General features: G+C 40.2%; 1 protein-coding gene and 2 pseudogenes across 1 annotated transcript in view; all 3 read right to left on the minus strand.

The window, feature by feature from the left end:
- Positions 1-5,139: 5,139 nt before the first annotated feature.
- The window catches only part of TMPRSS12 (transmembrane serine protease 12), a 28,943-nt gene continuing 13,186 nt past the window's right edge, over positions 5,140-20,896 (minus strand). Inside the window, exons 4-5 of the mRNA XM_070408808.1 lie at positions 8,779-8,921; positions 5,140-5,391 (exon numbers count right to left, since the gene is read on the minus strand). Coding sequence (XP_070264909.1) covers positions 5,140-5,391; positions 8,779-8,921 — 395 coding nt within the window. The remainder of the gene's footprint in view (positions 5,392-8,778; positions 8,922-20,896) is intronic.
- LOC139005534 (dnaJ homolog subfamily C member 15 pseudogene) lies at positions 17,359-17,791 on the minus strand (annotated as a pseudogene).
- On the minus strand, positions 18,852-20,813 carry LOC139005535 (nibrin-like; annotated as a pseudogene).

Below are 20,896 nucleotides of genomic sequence, written 5' to 3' on the forward strand. Positions count from 1 at the left end.
ACACATTTAGTATAAAGGACACATACAGGATGTCCCCAAAACATGTATACACACTTTAACAGTGGATAGCTCAGTTGATGTTTTTCTTTTTAGGTTTAACTGATTTGAAATAATGGGTGAAGCCAGACTAAGTTTTGAACAAAGAAAAATTATCCACTAGACTTTTTTTTTTTTAATATGTTTTTTATTTATTTTAGAGAGAGAGATAAAAACATCAATGATCCACTGCCTCCTGCATGACCCCACTGGGGATGGAGCAGCAACCCAGGCATGTGCCCTGACCCCTGACTGGGAATGGAACTGGTGACTGCCTGCTCCATCCACTGAGCCATGCCAGCTGGGCATGAATATTTTCTTGGACAGTGGTCCCAAGCCCAGTGGGTCTCAGGGACAGGTCTGTCCTGGTATCCAATAGACTTTTTAATGGTGATACATAAAAGATAAAGTTATGGCACAAAACTGGCAACACTTGACAAATTGAGGGCACACCAATACTGAACAAACTGACTCTTGTTTGAAATTCCATTGCTTTGAGTTATCAGCAGTGCCTGGACCAGAATGGTCATCAGTTTAAAAACAGTCATTAACAAAAAAAATTATTCATTTTTGTAGATGCTTTTAAATTTTGAAAATGAACTGGATGTTAATAACCACTAACTTTATCATCATTAAGAGTGTGTATACATTTTTTTAGGACACCCTTTATATGTGTCAGATATTTGTTCCCAGTCTATGACTAATTTGCCTTTTCATTTTCTTAGGTGTTTCTTTTATTTTGATAAAGTCCAATTTATACATTTTTTTCTTATGGTCCATGTTTGTTTTTGGGGGGTTTTTTTTGCTTTAGTAATCCTTGCCTATTCTATGGTTGCAAAAAGTTTCTCTTTTATCTTTTTCTACATGTTTTATATTTTTAGTTTTTTATATTTAGGTCAACAATTCATTTTAAGTTATACTTTATATAGGATATGAAGTAAGGAACAAGGTTATATTCTTCCACTTTTATTGAGATATAATTGATATACAGTACTGTATAGGTATAAGTTTAAGGTACACAACCATTATGACATGCAGACCCAGGGAAAAATTTCATGACTGAAAATTTACCGCTGTAAGCAGAGGGCAGGGAAAAACCAAAGAAAGAGGCAGACCACTCTAGTCAGGCAATTTAACAGCGTTTATTAAGGAAAATTTTCCTACAAGGCAAGACAAATGGATAGCCTTCGTGCAGCTTAGCAATCACCAAAAAATTATGAAGAACAGGGTAAGATGGATGGGGCACTAGAGTATGACTCATCTCAGATAAGGGAAGATGCCTTGCAGGCCTGTTCCAGGAATCAGCATGCAGTGTGGGGGTGGGGTGGGTGAAGGGAGTAGGGGAGAGGTTGAAACGATAGTTTCTGAGTGGGCTTACGGGGAAACAATGTCTGTCTGGCTCGCATCTAGCTCACATTATGGAACAGTCTCATATTTATTATTCTTTTTAATCCTCATCTAAGGATATTTTTTTACTGATTTGAGAGTGGGAGGGAGGGTGGAAACAGGGGAGAGAGGAAGCGACATCTATCTGTTGCCTCCCAGACTCCTTGGACCAGGGATCAAACCTGCAAGCTTTTGGTGTATGGGTTGATGCTCCAACCAACTGAGCCACCTAGCCAGGGCTCATTTCTTTCTATACAGATATCTAGTTGTTCCAGCCCAATTTGTTGAAAGGACTGTCCTTTCCTCATTTAGTTAGCTTGCACCTTTGTTGAAAATCAATTGGTCATATATATGTGGGTCTAATCTGGGAATTGCTATCTGTTTTAATTATCTACTAGAGGCTCAGTGCATGACATTTGTGCACAGGGGGAAGGGGAAGGGAGTGTCCCTCAGCCTGGCCTGTACCCTCGGTGGGGAGTGGGCCTAAGCCAGCAGTTGGACATCCCCCAAGGGTTCCTTAGTGCTGCTGCAGAGGTGGGAGGCTCCCACCACTGCTGCTGCGCTTGCCAGCTGTGAGCCCGGCTTCTGGCTGAGTGGCGCTCCCCCTGTGGGAGCACACTGACCAACAAGGGGAAGCTCCTGCATTGAGTGTCTGACCCCTGGTGGTCAGTGTGCGGTCGTTCCGCCATTCGGTTGATTTGCATATTAGGGTTTTATTATATAGGATATGTTCATCCACAGGGTACCACACTGTTGTGACTACTTGAGCTTTATAGCAAATCTTAAAATAAGATAGTTTAAGTCCTCAGACTTTTTCTTTTCAAAATTGCTTTGACTGTTCTAGGTACATTGCATTTTTTTTTAAATATATATTTTATTGATTTTTTACAGAGAGGAAGGGAGAGGGATAGAAAGTTAGAAACATCGATCAGCTGCCTCCTGCACACTCCCTACTGGGGATGTGCCCGCAACCAAGGTACGTGCCCTTGACCGGAATCGAACCTGGGACCCTTGGGTCCGCAGGCTGACGCTCTATCCACTGAGCCAAACTGGTAGGGCAAGAAATATTATGGAAATCACTTTATCAAAAAGATCAAACAGAGCATTAACTACAATGGGACAAACTGACATTGTGTGTTGCCTTTTGATGGAATGCAGTAGGAAGTAGTATCATTGTCAGAAACCTTTAATCTGACAAATTCAGAATATAGATAATTTTATAAGAGAATTGACTTGGGATTTCTATCACTCATAAAAGACAAAAAAGAAAAAAATAAGAAAGGAGACTATTTTAGATTTAAGAAAGGAGACTATTTTAGATTTACATTTGTATTTCATGTGGAGACATGAAATACAAATGTAACATGTGGAATCCGGAATAGATCCTAGGGTGAAGGTGCGTGGGGGACTATAAAAAACATTTTTGAGACAGGGAAATTTGAATAAAGACTATATTAGATATTATTATTCATAAATCAATGTTAAATTTCTTTAATGTGATAAAGGTATTGTGATTATGTTCTTGTTCTTAGAAGATACATGCTAAAGTATTGGGGATGAAGTAACATGACATAAGTAATTTACTTGAAATTGTTCAATCAAAAAAAGGGAGGGGGCCCAGCTGGCGTGGCTCAGTGGTTGAGCATCGACCTATGAACCAGGAGGTCACTGTTCAAGTTCAGGTCAGAGCACATGCCTGGGTTGCGGGCTTGATCCCAAGTTGGGGGTGTGCAGGAGGCAGCTGAGCAATGATTCTCTCTCATCATTGATGTTTCTATCTTTCTCCTCCTCTCCCTCTCTCTCTGAAATAAAAAAATATATATATATTTTTAAAAGGAGCGGGGAGTCTGGATGTGTATATAGAGAGAAGGAAAGCATGCAAAACAGGGCAAGATGTTATTTGGAGAATAAAGGTGAGCAATCACAGTACTATCTTTCCACTTTTCTATAGGATTAGAATTTCCAGGTTAAAATAATACTTCAGAAGAATTTGTTAAAAAAAGAAGAATATGAAGAAGAAGGGGATGATGAAGGAGAAGGAGGAGAGAGGAAGAGGGAAGAGGAGAGTTTGCAAAAACAATACATACTCATACGTAAGTATAATATCAGAATTCATGGTAGCTTTCTTTGCATAGTAGAGCTATGAACAATTTTCTTTCTATTTTTTTCTGTTCTTTGTTTTTAATAACGAGGCTGTAATACTTCGATAATTAGAAAAATAAAATTCATTTTTTAAAGAGTATACTTTCAAATTTGAGTATATAAGTAATAAAAGCATTTTGTTCCAGTAAGTTTTTCAGATGAAAATAATGAGATTTGTCCAATAGCATAGTGATTGACGTAATGAAAAGGGTCATGTGAATCATGGATGGGGTATAGTAACCAGTTATTGAGCATCTTCAATATATTAACTTTGTATAATAAAATAGGTTAATAATTACAACAGTGCTATAAGTAGGTATTAATAATTGTCTAAATTCTTATAACTACTAAGTTACAGACTGGCATATGAAACAAAGTCTGTCTTATATTACAACATCTATACGTAATAGTCTCTTGTGGTAGAGAGACATGTTAAATAACTGAATTCCTATTGGATGAAATAAGTGAACTAAGCTGGGCAAAAAGATAAGAAGTTGCTGGTAGTAGCTCCTGCCTGATTAGAAATTCATACCTAGCCATAGCTGGTTGCTCAGTGGTTAGAGCGTCAGCCTGCAGACTGAAGGGTCCCAGGTTCCATTCCAGTCAAGGGCACATGGAAGAACATGCATCTGGCTGATGCATGTAGATATTTACCTTCATAGTAAGTGGCAGATATGGGTTTGTCTGACTTCATACTAACTCATTAATCACACTACGATGAGGATTAACGTGAGCATCCACGCCCTACCACCCCCATTTCTGCAATGCAACTTATGACCATACCAATAATAATAATAATAATAATAATAATAATACTTGTTAAATGTCTATTACCTGATAAGTAGTTCTAGGGAACTCTCCTGCATTCATTCTTGTAAATAGTTACCATTATCCCCATTTAACAGATGAGGAAACTGAGGCACAGAGGGTTTAAGCAACCTGTCCAAGGTCACATAGCTAACAAGGTTCTAACTATAAATGCTCTTACTCACTATGCTAAATAGAGAAATGCAGTTTAGTACCTACTTCCATTGGTCAAACTCTCACTTTAGATTTTTTAAAAAATAAATCTTTATTGTTCAGATTTTAAAAAATTAAAAATAAAATAAAAAGTTTAACTTTATTTATTTATTTATTTATTTTTCCTTTATGAGTGCATTTGAACCAAACTGACAACAGTTGCTGGAAAGCAAAATCTCAACTTTAAAAGGAAATAATTTTAATTAAACCAAAGAACAGCTTCCATTTTTATTATAAATTCTTTATTATTTGGTGTGTACATACATAAAGTATATATATTTAAGCTGAATATTTAATAAAAACTCTAGGGAAATATTCCAATTGAAAAATTATGATTATAAAGTAAAATAATCAAGATACATCAAGGATGCATGTGATTCCGTGCCAAATTTACAATCAATCACATATCTACAATGTCACAGTCTTTTTATTCCCCCAAGAGTTTCCACATAAGAACTCAAAAGTGGGCAATAACTTGCCCAAAGAATAAGCTATTTTCATTATGTAGAACATGGGACGGGACATTATGGAAAATATAGCTTCTTCAGAATATTTTCATGGAGTTGCTAGTAAGACAACAGAGCCTAAGGCGACAAGCACCTGTCCAAGTAGACTGTTTATGTTGAATATGCCTTTATTCCTTGCCCGGTTTAGGTGATGGGTCAGCCATGTTTTGTAGAAGAATGGCGAACAATAGACACCAGGAAAATTTTTTCGGCCACAGCCATATCCATAACTGGTAATTCCCATAACAAAAAATTGTTTATGTTCTGGGACGTAGCACATTAATGGTCCACCACTATCACCCTATTAAAAAAGTCCCAAAAGAGTGTTGGTTACTTCTAGTAGTCCTTATATAATAGTAAAGCTGGAGTAAATTAACCACATTAAACATACTTTGTATACATATACATTTTCAATATACCTCTGACTAATTAAGATCAATAGATTTTCAGTTTTATAGTCCAACTCAAACAGGAATTCAGTTACATCCAGTCTGGCGGTATTTAGAGGAACCATACGGCTGGGGGATAAACTTACCATCTGTATAGTTTTGAACCAGAATACTATAAATCAAATTGTTTGGGATTTTTTTTGTACAATTACTCAGGAGAAATATAATTCAGGATATGTGCAGAATATTGTAAACACTATCTACTAGAATACTTCTATTGTGTAATGCTGTGTGTGAGAGGTATATCTTTAAGATATATGAAGGAGTCTTTTAGGTGTGTCTGGTTTGATAGCTAGAGGGGTGAACTGAATCTTGCAAGAAATGGCATCTTTCTAAATGTTGACATTGGCTGGTGCACGGTATTAGGAATACATGGCTAACCCCCTCTGTAGTATCACAAATAACACATCTCCCTCGGAGTTCATACAAGACTGTCCATGTAACAACTGAAACACCATTACTAAGGATGTTAATCACTCAAAGCAACAAGGACATTGAGCTAACTGTTACAGTGCCTAATAGTTAGACTGTTTCTAAAATGTTTTCAAATTCTCCATATGTGGTAGGCATTGAATAATAATTTTTTTAACAATGGAAATGTTTTGCTTATGAATGCAATTAAATTAGATTGGACTCATTATTATTTTACTCAGCAAGGTTTTAAATATATATTTAAATATCAATATATCAATATATATTTTATGGAGAGGAAAGAGAGGGACAGAGAGATAGAAACATTGAGGACAGAGAAACATTGATCGCCCGCCTCCTCCTGGGGATCAAGCCTGCAATCCAGGCATGTGCCCTGACCAGGAATCCAACTGGTCACCTCTGGGTTCATGGGTCAACGCTCAACCACTGAGCAACACCAGCCAGGCTCAGCAAGGTTTTTAAGGAAAAGGACACAGCATGGATAAACCCTGGATTTCTATAAATAAGAATAAGTAGGAAAAGATCAGAGCATGGGTTATTGCTTAGGGATGAAGTAGTGAAGAAAAGAGGAATAAAGAAAGTCAAAACAAAAAATAGATAAATTGGACTTCATAAAAAAATAAAAAACGTTTGCGCTACAAATGATAACATCAGGGAAGTGAAAAGACAGTGCACAGAATGAGAGGAAATTGTATCCATGATATATAAAGAATTTTTACGACTCAATAATTAAAAGGTAAATAACTCAGTTTAAAAATGGGCGAAGGATCTGAGTAGACATTTCTCCCAAGAAAGTATGCAAATAGCTAATAAGCACATGCAATGATGCTCAACATTATTAGTCATTAGGGCAATGCAAATTAAAATCGAAATGAGATACCACTTCACACAAGGATGGTGGTAATAAAAAGGACAGACAAGCCCTAGCCATTTGATCAGTAAATAGAGCCTCAGCCTACAGACTGAAGGGTTGCAGGCTTGATCCCCTGGGGCTCTGGGGCCCTGAGGCCCAGGTTGGGCGTGTGCAGGAGGCAACCAATTGATGTGTCTCTCTCAGGTGGATGTTTCTCTCTTTCTGTCTCTCCCTCCCTTCCACTCCCTCTCTAGAAATCAATGGAAAAATATCCTTGGGTGAGGATTAAAAACAAAACAAAAAAGACAGACAATAAGTGCTGACAAAGATGTGTAGAAATTGAAACCCTTATATTTTACTGGTAAGAATGCAAAATGGTACAGCCACTTTGGAATATAGTTTGGCAATTCTTCAATATGTTAAACATTCACTCAGGAATTCCACCCGTAGGTGAAATTTGCAAGAGAAAGTAAAACATACCAACACAAAAAACATATACATAAACATTTATAGCAACATTATTCAGAATAGCCAAAAAGTGGAAATAGCTGAAATGTCCATCAGCTAATGAACGGCTAAATAAATGTGGCCCAGCCCAGCTGGCATGGCTTAGTGGTTGAGCATCAACCTATAAACCAGGAGGTCATGATTTGATTCCCGGTCAGGGCACATGCCTAGGTTGCAGGCTCAATCCCCAGTGTGGGGTGGGCAGAAGGCAGCCAATCAATGATACTCTCTCATTATTGATGTTTCTCTCCCTCTCCCTTCCTCTCTGAAATCAATAAAAATAAAAAATAAAATATGGCCTATTCATACAATGGTACATTATTTGGCAATAAAATGAATAAAGTATTAATATATGTGACAATGTGGTTGAGCCTGGAAAACATGCTAAGTGAAGGGAGTCAGTCACAAAAGACCACATATTGAATGATACCATTCATATGAAATTCCCAGAATAGGCAAATCTTTAAAGATTAGTAGTTGCCTAAGGCTGGGGGTGGGTGGGAGGAGAATGGAGAGTGACTCATAATGAGTGGAGGTTTCTTTTTTGGGGTGACAAACATGTTCTAAAATTAGATTATGGTGACGGTTGCACTACTCTGTAAATATACTAAAAACCCATTGAGTTGTACACTCTAAATGGGTGAATTGTGTATATGTAAATTGTACCTCAATAAAGGTGGTATTGGGAAAGAAAGGAAGAAAGATTCAGCGCAAATCAGGAAAGTAAGGATTTGGGTTGAGAAAAAAAGAACTTAGTACTTTTTTAAAGAAATTTTTAGAAATATATATTTGCATTGATTTCAGAGAGGAAGGGAGAGGGAGAGAGAAACAGAAACATCAATGATGAGAGAGAATTGTTGATTGGCTGCCTCCTGCACACCCCACACTGGGGATTGAGCCCATAATCCGGGCATGTGCTCTGACTGGGAATCAAACTGTGAACTCCTGGTTCATAGGTTGATGCTAAACCACTGAGCCACACCAGTTAGGCTAAAAGATTTTTTGAGAGGAATGGAGAGAAAAAAACACTGATGGACTGCCTCCTGCACACCCCATACCGGGACTCAAAACCATGTGCCCTGATGAACCTGAAACCCCTCCGGGTCTGGCAGGATGCCCAACCGAGCCACACTGCCCAGGGCAAAAATTGATCATTAAGACATCACCAGCCTTGGCTGGGTAGCTCAGTTGGTTAGAGCATTGTCCCAATAAGCCAAGGTTGTGGGTTCAAACCCAGGTCATGGCACATACAAGAATCAACCAATGAATGCATAATAAGTAGAACAACAAGTCATTGTTTTTCCCTCTCTGTGTGTCTCTCTGTATCTTCCTTCCTCTCTCTAAAATTATTATTTAAAAAAAGGCTTTACCAGAAAGTGATCAAAGGCTTTGTTCAAGTTCCCTCTGGCTTTAGAAAATATTTCTAAGGAAAATTGTTTGGTCTTACCCTGCAAGTATCAAAAATTCCATCTTCATCACCTGCACAAAATGAAGTTATAGGAATTATATTCCCATAACTCTTATCAGAATTACAAACTTTTCGAGAAATGTAATGCACTTGTGCTTCCTGTAACATTCTTGTAGAATTACCTATTGACAAACAAACAAACAAAAAGCACCAATAAGTGATTTTGGAGAGCAGGCATTTTGACAGTGATATAAAATTTTCATGTTGAATAGGTTTTCTTTCCAAGGTGACTGATTCAACAATTATGTAAAACTAGAGGCCCAGTGCATGAATTCATGTGCAGGTGGGGTCCAGTTCTCCCACCTGATCAGGCCAATCGGCTGGACTGGCCAGGGGGAGGGACTGTGGGTGGTTGGCCAGCTGGCCCTGCCCCTTGGTTGAACTTCCGGTTGAACTCCTGATCGAACTCCCGATCGAGGGGACAATTTGCATATTAGCCTTTTATTATGTAGGACTAGTAGCCTGGTGCACAAAAATTTGTGCACTCGGGGGTGAGGGGGTGAGGGGTGGGGCCAGACCTCTCAGCCCGACCTGCACCCTCTGTCATGTTCCGAGATCCTGGCCACTCCTGGCATAGGCACAGGCCTACAGGCTTGGGGCAGCCTGGCTCCCGAGGCCCCATTTTATCAAGAGAACAAAGTCAGTGTTAGTTACAGCCCTCACCGAACCCAGTACAGTGCATCTGTGCATACAACTGCCTCGTTCATGTGCCTGCTTCACCCTACTGAATTACTAACATCTTGAGGACATAGCTCTGTCTTATCCTGCTTCAACTTCATGCCTGGCCTGGTGCCAGGGACCTGAGAGGGTTTGCTGAGTGAGTGAGTGAATAATGAGTGAGTGAATGAGTGAATGAATGAGCGAGTAAGTGAATGAGCAAGCAGCTACGGGGCGGGAACTTCTGGCCCTGCTCCCGGCTGCCTGATGCCCACCCCGGGAAGTTCCTGTCCTGTTCCCAGCAGTCAGGTGCCCCTCTCCTGGCTACATAGTTCGCGCCCCGCTCCCGGCTGCCTGATGCAAACCCCGGGAAGTTCCCATCCTGCTCCCAGCAGCCCCACACCCCTCTCCCAGCTGCATAGTTCGTGCAGGGCAAAGGTGGCCCGGGTTCTCTGCCTTTGCCCTGCCATCCGGCTCTTGCCTGCTGCCTGGGTTTCGATCACCATCAGCAGCAGGCAGCTTCTTCCGCCCTTCCCCTTTTGCCTCCCATCATTGTGCCTACATATGCAAATTAACCGCCATCTTTGTTGGCAGTTAATTTGCATATCACCCTGATTAGCCAATGGGAAGCATAGCAGAGGTACAGTTAATTACCCTTTTTGTCTTTTATTAGATAGGATTGTATCAATGTATGTATGTATGTATGCCTAGGAAGACTGTGGAAGAACATTCACCAAAATGTTAATGACCGTTATCTCTAGACTAGAGGCCCGGTACACGAAATTCATGCAGGTGGGGGGGGGTCCCCTCAGCCCAGCTTGCACTTTCTCCAATCTGGGACCCCTCGAGGGATGTCCGACTGCCCTGGTGGGATCGGACCTAAACAGGCAGTCGGAGATCCCTCTCACAATCCAGGACTGCAGCCTCCCAACCACTCGCCTGCCTGCCTGACTGCCCTTAACTGCTTCTGCCTGCCAGCCTGATTGACGCCTAACTGCTCCCCTGCTGGCCTGATTGCCCCTAACTGCCCTCCCATGCCGGCCTGGTCACCCCCAACTGTCCTCCCCTGCAGGCCTGATTCCCCCCAACTGCCCTCCCTTGCAGGCCTGGGTCCCCCCCAACTGTCCTCCCCTGCTGGCCTGGTCACCCCTAACTGCCCTCTCCTGCATCACCCCTAACTCCCCTCCCCAGCAGGCATGATCGCCCCCAACTGCCCTCCCCTGCCAGTCATCTTGTGGTGGCCACCTTGTGTGTTGGAGTGATGGTCAATTTGCATATTACTCTTTTATTAGATAGGATCGTAGAAATTTCAGGTTATTTTTGCAGTCTTTGCTCTCTGTACTCCTGAAGGTCTTACAATAGGATCTATTGATTTTGCAAAGTAAAGCTATTGTCAAGGACTAAAGACATAAAGCCTGAGGCCAATCTTTCTTCTGTTGTAAGTTGTGAATACTTTTATTTAAGTTTACAATGATGCTAAGTCTTGAAGGATGGTGCACAGGAAAATAAAATAGATTTTAATTTACGTACTCCCCTAACTTCTCCGCTCATTCCAGAACATAAAGTGGTTCCTTGCTACACAAGAAAATAGGAAAATACAGGACAACACACCAAGAACTAAAGGACAGATTGTGGAAAGATTTATCTGTAGAAAAGCTGCTGTAACAGCAGCACCGGATCCTACCAGCCCGTCTCGGAGGTGCAGCTGTCCCCTGCGGGAGCTGGGTGTTTTGTGTGCCCCGAATTCTCCTTCAGCTTTCCTGGTAATGGACTTTGTCCCCTTGACTGCAGGTGGGCAGCTGTCCCATTCACAGAATTCTACTCTGCTGGTGACACTGATTGGTCTGGACTTCACTATATTTAGTACAAGGGTGACCAACTGGAATCCTTATCCAGCTTTTTTTTTTTTTTAACCCGGGCTGCTGGAGAAGAATGTTTCACCCTAGTCACATGACTGTTTCGCTATAAATCTAAAGCAGCCTAACTCTCTAGTTCCAGCCTTTTGAGGACAGGCAGCCTGGGGAACTACAGTCAACATACAGAGAGAATAGGAGTTGGAAACAGAAATAAAATATATCCCAGAGCATTCAGATTCCTGGGTTGAGGCTTCCTGGAGGCTGGCCACATTTCTGCCCTTTATTTAAAAATAATTTCCAGTAATACTGGATGCATATAAAAGAATACATGTAACATGTAAGTGATAACATGTAATAATAAAATGAGCACCTGGAACCTACCACCCAATTTATGAACCTGGTGCAGTGATATTAAAAAACAAACAAACAAGAGATTTCAAAGTGAATATAAGAGGGAGCCCAGAAACAGATGTCTGGACTTTCTGTTCTATTCCACTGGTCACTGAGAATTTCCTTGCACAAATATAGCACTGACTCATTACTACAGCTTTAGAACAGTTTTCTTCCACAGGATTGTGTTGGCTATTCTTGGTTCTTTTAGAATGAGCTTTATAATTGTCTCAAAACTCATTAAGGTTTATCATTCCCTGGGTGGGGTTTTTTTCCCTCCAGTTTTGCAGATAGAATTGACATCTTTATGATACTCAGTCTTCCTATTCAACTATAAAGTATTTCATTCCATTTACTTAGGTATTTTTAAAGTCTTTTAAAAATTGTTTAGGATTTTTTTTTCCATAAAAGGCCTACAATCTTTTGTTAGATTTGTTTTTACCTACCCAATTATTTTGGTATTTTTGTAAATGTTAATGTCTCTTCACTTTTCCAACATTAAAATGAAAATTTTAATCATAAAGCAAAGATAAAAGAGTTTCTCAGTCAACAGTCATATGCCCACCTCCTAGTTTCTTTAATCTATAGTTGTTTCTGCAACTTTTATTTAGCTATTATTTTAAAATTATAGAAAAGTAGCAAGAATAGTATAAAGAACTGTTAAATAACCTTTACTGAGATTCACCGGTTGTTTTTTCTCACATTTGCATTATTTGCACTCTGTGTGTTTATAATTTTTTGAATCATTTGAGGGTGAACGGCAGCGATTGTTTTAGAGTGCATTAGTTAAGAAAAGGACATGCCCTTATTAAACATAGTACCTTTATCAAGATCAGGAAATTTAGCACTGGTAAGTACTATTATTCAGTTCACATTTAATCTCAGTGTATTTTATCTATTTTCCAGCTATCTATCTGTTATAGATTTATAGTCTAATTTTATTATAGTTTAATTTGAACCATTGACCCACTTCTATATTTGCCTATTCTGGACATTTTCTCATATAAATGGAATTATATAATATATGGGCCTTTGTGTCTGGCTTATTTTACTTAGTATAATGTTTTAGCATGTATCAGTACTTCATTTATTTTTATGGCTGGATAATATTGTCTGAATATACAATTTGTTTATTCATCAGTTGATGGACATTTACATTTTTTCATTTTTTTGTTGGTATGAATAATGTTGCTATGAATAGCTGAGTATGGGTTTGTGTGTGAACATGTTTTCATTTCTCTTGGGTATATTCCTACATGTGAAATTGCTGAGTTGTATGGTAATTGTATGTCTAAATTTTTGAGGAACTGCCAAACTGTATTCCAATGCAGCTGTATCATTTTATATTCCCACTAGCAATGTATGAGGGTTCTAATTTTTCATATCCTTGCCAACACTTGCTACTGCCTAAATTAAAAAAAAATTTTTTTTTTTATTTCAGAGAGAAAGGGAGAGGGAGAGAGAGACAGAAACATTAATAATGAGGATCACTGATTGGTTGCCTCCTGCACACCCTCTACTGGGGATCGAGCCTGCAACCCTGGCATGTGCCCCTGACTGGGAATCAAGCCAGGTGACTTCCTGGTTCATAGGTCGATGCTCAACCACTGAGCCAACTGACCAGGTACAACATAAATTTACATTAAGTGAATTATATCAAGTGAATGATGTTATAAATATCCAAATGGTCCTTGGCAAAAAAAAGTTTCCCCACCCCTGTTTTAAAGTCTATTTTTGTCTGATATATATATTGCTTGTTTGTTTCCATTTGCAGAAATATCTTTTTCCTTTACTTTCCGTGTCTTTTGATCTGAAGTGGGTCTGTTGTAGGCAGCATATGTATGGGTCTTATTTTTTTATTTATTCAGCTAACTTATGTCCTTTTATTGGAACATTTAATCCATTTACATTGATTGTTGCCATTTTATAATTCATATTTTTTACCTTTTCTTCTTCTTTAAGTCCCTGTAATATTTTTTGTAATACTCATCTGGTAGTGGTGAACTTTAGCTTTTTATTATCTGGGAAGCTCTTTATCTCTCCTGTGATTCTAAACGATAGCCTTTATTCTCCTTAGATTCTAAAAGACTGCTGGGTAGAGTAATCTTGTTTGTAGGTACTTGATTTTCATCACTTTGAATATTTCGTGCCAGTCCCTTCTTGCCGCAAAGTTTCTGTTGAGATATCATTTGACTGTCTAATCACTGGTTCTCAACCTTCTGGCCCTTTAAAACTGTTCCTCATGTTGTGACCCCCAACCATAAAATTATTTTCGTTGCTACTTCATAACTGTAATTTTGTTACTGTTATGAATCATAATGTAAATATCTGATATGCAGGATGGTCTTAGGCGACCCCTGTGAAAGGGTCGTTCCACTGCCAAAGGGGTCGCGACCCACAGGTTGAGAACCGCTAGATGAGAACTCCCCTTAGGAAACTGCTTTTCTTGTGCAGCTTTTAAGATTCTCTGTTTGTCTTTAACCTTTGGAATTTTAATTATGGTGTTTTGGTGTGGGTGTCTTTGGATTCATCTTGTTTCAGGCTGTGCATGCCCTGGAGTTGTATGTTTATTTTCTTAACCAGATTAGGGAAGTTTTCAGTCATTATTTCTTCAAATAGATTTTCAATGCCTTGCTCTCTCCTCTCCTTCTGGTATCCTTATGATGTAAATGTTATTACACTTGTTTTCCCAGAGGTCTCTTAAACTATTCCCATTTTTCTTTTTTTGCTGTTCTCATTGGGAGTTTCTGCTAACTTGTCTTCCAAATTGCTGATTCAAACCTCTGTCTGTTGATCCTCTCTAGTGAATTTTTCATTTTATTTATTGTATTCTTCATTTCTGATTTTTTAAAATGGTTTCCATCTCTTTGTGTAAATTCTCACTGAGTTCATCTAGTCTTCTTTTAAGTTCATTGAATATCCTTATATCCAGTGTTTTGAACTCTGTACCTCATAGTGTTTTGACTCTATTTCATTTTACTCTTTTTTAAAATATATTTTTATTGATTTCAGGGAGGAAGAGACAGAGAGCAAGATAAAAACATAAATGATGAGAGGGAATCAACTGCCTCTTGCATCCCCCTACTGAAGATTGAGCCCATAACCCAGGCATGTACCTTTACTGGGAATTGAACCATGACCTCCTGGTTCACAGGTCGATGGTCAACCACTGAGCATATGGCCAGACTCATTTCATTCTTTTTTAAAAAATGTATTTTTATTGATTTTTTTTAAATTTTTATTTTTTTAAATATATTTTATTGATTTCAGAGAGGAAGGGAGAGGGAAAGAAACATCAATGATGAGAAAGAACCATTGATCAGCTGCCTCCTGCACGCCCCCTACTGGGGATCGAGCCCACAAGCCAGGCATATGCCCTTGGCCGTAATTGAACCTGGGACCTTTCAGTCCACAGGCCGATGCTCTATCCACTAAGCCAAACCAGCTAGGGCTATTTTTATTGATTTTAGAGAGGAAGGGAGGGGGAGGGAGAGATAGAAACATCAGTGATGTGAGAGAATTATTGATTGGCTGCCTCCTGCATGCCTCCTACTGGGAATCGAACCCATAACCGAGGCACTTGCCCTAGACCAGAATCAAACCTAGGACTCTTCAGTCCACAGGCTGACATTCTAACCACTGAGCCAAATCAGCTAGGGATCATTTCATTCTTTTTCTAGAATTTTTCCTATTCTTTCATTTGGGACATGTTTCTTTGTCTCCTCATTTTGGCTGTCTCCCTGTGTTTGTTTCTATATATTAGGTAGATCTGCTATGTCTCCCGGTCTTGGCTGGGTGGCCTTATGTAGCAGGTGGGACCCAGATGGCACAGTCCCTCTGGTCTTCTGAGCTAATTGCTACAGGTAGTCAATCCCCTGTGTGTGTTGTGTGCGCCCTCCTGTTGTACTTGAGCCTTGATTGCTGTTGGCCATAACTACAACAGAGAAGTTGTTGGGTGAGAGCTGACCCCACAGAGTACGATTTGCTGTATTGGGGGTCTTGTGCCTGCTGAGTCCAACCTTTGGGTTTGTCGTTTGCAGAGCTAATTGGGTGGTGGTGTGGTGTGATCTGAAGCCAATCACTGGGTGTGTTGGCTCTGGGGGCTCTTGAGAGGGGCGCTAATGCAGGTTCAGTTCAGCCTCTGACTGTGTCCATCTTGGGGCCACCTGGTAGCAACTACAAAGTGATCTGTGGTTGGTAGATTCCTGTGCTGGGCCTGCAGGCGCCTGGGAGAGGCTATTCTGTGAGCCAAGACAGGCTGCCAGGCAGGGGCCACTTTGCAAGAGCCTTCTGAAGCCAGCTACTTCTTATTTGAGGTTTGTGGATCTTTCAGATTTGGGGGAAGTCCTCAGCCCAAGCCAAGGCTGGTTGTTTGTGAGGAACAGCTATTGGAAGAGGTTCAGGCCTGTGCCTGTTTTTGTGGGGTAGGTTCTCAGGTAATCAGCAAGTGGGCCAAAAAAGGTTAGCTAGTTTTATGGAGACTCAGATTTGGCACCTTGACTGTGCCTGCAGGCTGTGTGTGTGGAGGGCCCAACAAAGGATCAATAAGTCCTGCCAGTACAGTGGGGCCTTGACTTATGAGTGTCCTGACTAACGAGTTTTTTGAGATACCAGCTGTCTCTCAGCCGATTTTTTGCATTGAGTTGACAGAATAATTTGAGTTAACAAGCTCCTTAATGAGCTCCTTAATGAGCTCTGTCTCGGAACGAATTAAACTCGTAAGTCAAGGCCCCACTGTACTTCTGTCTAGGCCAGAGCTGCTCCTCTAGCCCTTGCCTTGAAGCCAGACGATTCAGTTCCTCCCTGTATATCCCTGATGCTTATCAAGATGCTGCCCCAGCCCTAGCTGGTTTGGCTCAGTGGATAGATTGTCAGTCTGCGAACTAAAGAGTCCCAGGTTTGATTCCCATCAAGGGCACATGCCCAGGTTGCTGGCTTGATCCTTAATTGGGGATAGGCAGGAGGTGGCTGATCAATGAGTCTCTCTCATCATTGATGTTTCTATCTCTTGCTCCCTCTCCCTTCCTCTCTGAAATAAAAATATATCCTATATAATAAAAGCATAGTATGCAAATTGTCCCCTTGACCAGAGTTCTTCCAGGAGTTCAAACAGGAGGCAGGCTGGCCGGGGGAAGGGAGGGAGCACCCGGCTGGCAGCCAGCAGCCACTAGGAGCCCTACCAGTGCATGAATTTTGTGCACTGGGCCTCTAGTATATGTATAAAGATGCTGCCCCAGCACTGGAGCTCAGAGTGAGCGAGTCTGTCAGCTAGCAAGTCCTTGTGTTGGCCCTTTAAGAGAAACACCTGGAACTCACACAGCCTTCGGTCTCATCTGGACAGAATTCCTGTTGATTTTCACAGCCAAAGTTGTGAGGACTCCTCTTCTAAGCATTGGTGGTCTGGGCTAGAAAACTGGGTATGGGGCTGGGATCCTGCCCTCTCCTCAGGGGGGACCTCTGCAGGCTACATATCCCTCCTGATTCTTTTATTGTAAATATTTTATTATTATACTGCTTAACAGTGGAATAAATTAATATTTATGGTTAGCATATGTATGAAAATTATGAAGCTGGTGGTTTAGATTAAACTTGCAGGACTTTTTAAAGCATCCCCTCCCTTTTTTTCTTTCAGAGTATAGTAGTCCTTAAGGATCAATCAATTTTTGGTGGTTTCTTCAAGCAAGTCTTTTGCTTCATTTATTTTGGTTGTTAAGTATGGAGACCCACCTTAATCTGGGTGATTTTCCTATGAGCTGTTTTAATCTTGGCCTTGCCAGCAGATAAGTTAAATCCCAAAATAAGACTAGCTTCTCACCCACACATTTTCTGTTCAAATCCTCCTTTACAGTAGGATAAAAGGTTAGGGACTGAAATCTTCTTTGCGGTTTCTGTGATTGTTTTAGAAGTTTCCAGATCTGAAATACATAGTAACCTGCAAATGCAAAAGTTGAAACACCTTGTCCTAAAGCTATCAAGCTTCTTACCAGTCCCTGGTCAATTTCCGTGTCTGGCCATGTGGTTGAGGGCAGCGAGGATTCAGTATAGTGCAGGCCCTTGCCCACAGGGGCAACGTCACCAAGGGCAGCCATGGCAATGCGGTGAGGAAGGTGCTGTGCGCATTGGCACTGCCTACATGACAGACGCAGGGACAAACTATCCCTCCCGATTCTAAACCACCACACCACAGGTGTACGATCTGCCCATTCTGTGTCTCTGCCCCTCCTACCAGTCTTGACATGGTTTCTTCTTTATGTCCTTGTTAAAGAAGTTATGTTCAGCTAGTCTTCAGGTGGTTCTCAAGGGTGGCGGTCCTATAATTTAGTTGTAATTTTGATGTGATTGTGGGAGAAGGTGAGCACAGTGTTAACCTACTCCATCATCTTGACCAGAAGTTCATTCCAGCTTTCTTTTGATTAATGTTGCTATGGTGTAGCTTTTCCTATCCTGTTGCTTTGAGCATACCTCTATCATATTTGAAGTGTATTATGTATACCTAGTATATGAACCATTTGCTGGATCAAGAGTCTGACTCAGTTTTAGAATATAGTCCTAGAGCTCCAGATTTATGAGTCTCCCCACACACACTTGAGCAATCTTTGTTTTTCAACCCTCCCATGAAACCACAGAAATCAATATTCAATGTTATCAATTTGGTAAAGACCCTCAAAATGAACGCCAACTTTGGTTATCTAAATTTCCTATCTTAACACTCAGTCCTTGACCTATGTATTTTCTGTTTTTAATAGTTTTCAGTGGGAAGGTTGGTATGTGCATGTAATCTACCATGTTGCTGCAGAAACAACTTAATCCTCAGAACAATGTTCTGATAGGTATTAATACTCTCATTTTATAGATCATGAAAATGTGTGACACTGTGAGAGATTATATAAAATAGTAGAAACAAATGAGTTTTGAGGCAGGCCTACCTGGGCGTGAATTTTGACTCCTTTCTTAGTTCACTGTGTAACTTTGGGCTATTTATTATATTAACCTTTTTTTGTTTTTTAGAGTTTTGTGCGTTTTATTTAACCAATTCAGGCCATAATATTTGTAACTTAAATCCCTTGTGTATATTATATGCATGTACCCCAGAGGAAATAGGAATACCTGACAGGAAATGTTTTTCCGTGGCTTCTTTATTAAATCCTGTTATCTTCTCCTTTTTATATTAGAATTGTACCTAAAGAGATCACTGGCAAGAAGCTCTTCTTTTGCATGTTGATTTTGCACCTCCATTTCCTGCCTCAAGGCCCCTTTTAATTCCATATTCTTTCGATCATGATGAGATATTAAATCTGATCCTCCAATGGTCTGTGGAAGTTTTCCTACTCCAGGAAATGTGATCTTTCAGAATTTCTTGAAATTTTTTAGTCAACCATAATCATCCTTTTCACTGGGTGCATTTCTGGAGGCAGAGTTCCTAATCACCAGTGATCTAAATGTACTCAGCAGCACCTTCTTTGGAAGCATCGCACCATCGTCCTAAAGCCTGTCATTGTTAGATGATTCTTTAGTTGACCTAGTAATCCTTTCTTGAGATCACATTTCTGCCTAATTTCATTTTCTTAAGATATTTTGTCACTTTCTGGTATTGTTTCATCATTAAAAGAGCCCTTTGTTTCTGTGTCTAATCTTGGCCCTTTTGTAATATTGACATCTTTCTCTTGTTTTTGAACTTTCACTTCAGTTTCTAGCTCTGGTTTTGTGTTCTTGAACAATTGTTCCAATACTTCATTTTTTATGGCTAAATTGTCAATTTTCCTTTTTTTCCTGATCTTTGTTTTTCTGTAGAAAGAGACTATTTGGCAGAATTGTTCACAGTGGATTTTTAATCTATATCTATAGATGTTATCTGCACCCCCACCCCCCCCCGCTCCACCCCCCCGCCCCAGTCTCATTCTGAGATAGCTGCGGCTCCTTTTTTCTTCTTCTTCTTCTTCTTCATATTGAGGGTGTAGCAAGTTGCGTTTATTCTAGATGAGAATGAAACATTTTCATTCTTGCTGATTTAGGTGAAGAAATGTCTCGATTTCCTTCATCCTTTTCCCTTTTCTTGGTGGACAGTGGAAGTAGTTTCTGATGGAGTTGATCAGTGGCTGCTGGGAAGCCCAATCTCTCCCTCTATTTACACCTAGGAGTGTGGTTGGTGAAAGCTGTATTACTATCAGAGCTTATTTTGGAGGTTCCATTAGAGTAGATGTTTCTTGTGAAGATAGTCTGGATTTTTGTTCCATTCTGAAGATTTTTACTTCTTTTGACCTTTCACTCAAACCCACACGTCTGTCTGCTCTCTGTGTCGGCTACATATGTTATGTTCACTGGGGCACTTGGCATGAGCTTCTCTTTGACTGACAAGCCCTGGAAAAGGCTCGGGGCTGGAGTCGTCATCCTGAATCCTACACGGGGCTGGCCCTGAGGATCACGGTAATTCTCTGTAGTCATGAAAATAATTGCCAATCCAATTTCTGCTTCAGGAATAGGTCTAAGACCTTGCCTTTGCATGGATTCAATGGATCCATTTTTTCTGAGAGTCAGAAATTAAGGTCTAGGAATTTGTTATTCTACATCAACAACAAAATGTTCAGGAGCTGAAAATAAGCTATCATCATCTTCCCTTTCTTCTGTTATCAACCAAGCATCTCCTCCTCCCAAAACAACTGCTGAACTTACGCTGCTTGGCGCTCAGAAATACAAATGTTTTCCCTTTGAAGATGTTTTCTTTCCTGTCGTCCTGGCAGATCAATATTTTTACTTCTAATAGCTGGTTCATCATCAATAGGTGGGTAAAAACTTTCAATTTATGGATGCTGCTTCTTAGACAGAAGTACTTTAAAAAATTCAGTAAATTATTCTGGCCTTACAATTGGACATCCACAAATGAGTGCACGTATTGTTTTAATGATCACTTTAACTGATATCATAACAAGGTGCGTGCATTCCTACTGTAAGTCCTCCGGGTTGCAGTGTGGCTTGATTTAAAGCAGTTTTCCCAGAGACATCTAAACAAGAAGAGTATGCAATCAAAGACTCAGACTCCACTCTCAATTTACTTTCAAACACTCCAAAGTAACTCTCTCCTGTCTTCAAAGTCTGGGAAAGGCCATTCTACATTTTTTCCCCATTAACGAAGGTACCATACTTACAAATATCTTTATTGTTAATATAAGATTTCATCTGTTTGACTAAGGTTGGTT

The sequence above is a fragment of the Myotis yumanensis genome, unplaced genomic scaffold (assembly GCF_028538775.1).
Source record: "Myotis yumanensis isolate MYYU_CA2020_CCGP unplaced genomic scaffold, mMyoYum1.0.hap1 SCAF_3, whole genome shotgun sequence".
In the NCBI taxonomy this organism is placed as follows: domain Eukaryota; kingdom Metazoa; phylum Chordata; class Mammalia; order Chiroptera; family Vespertilionidae; genus Myotis; species Myotis yumanensis.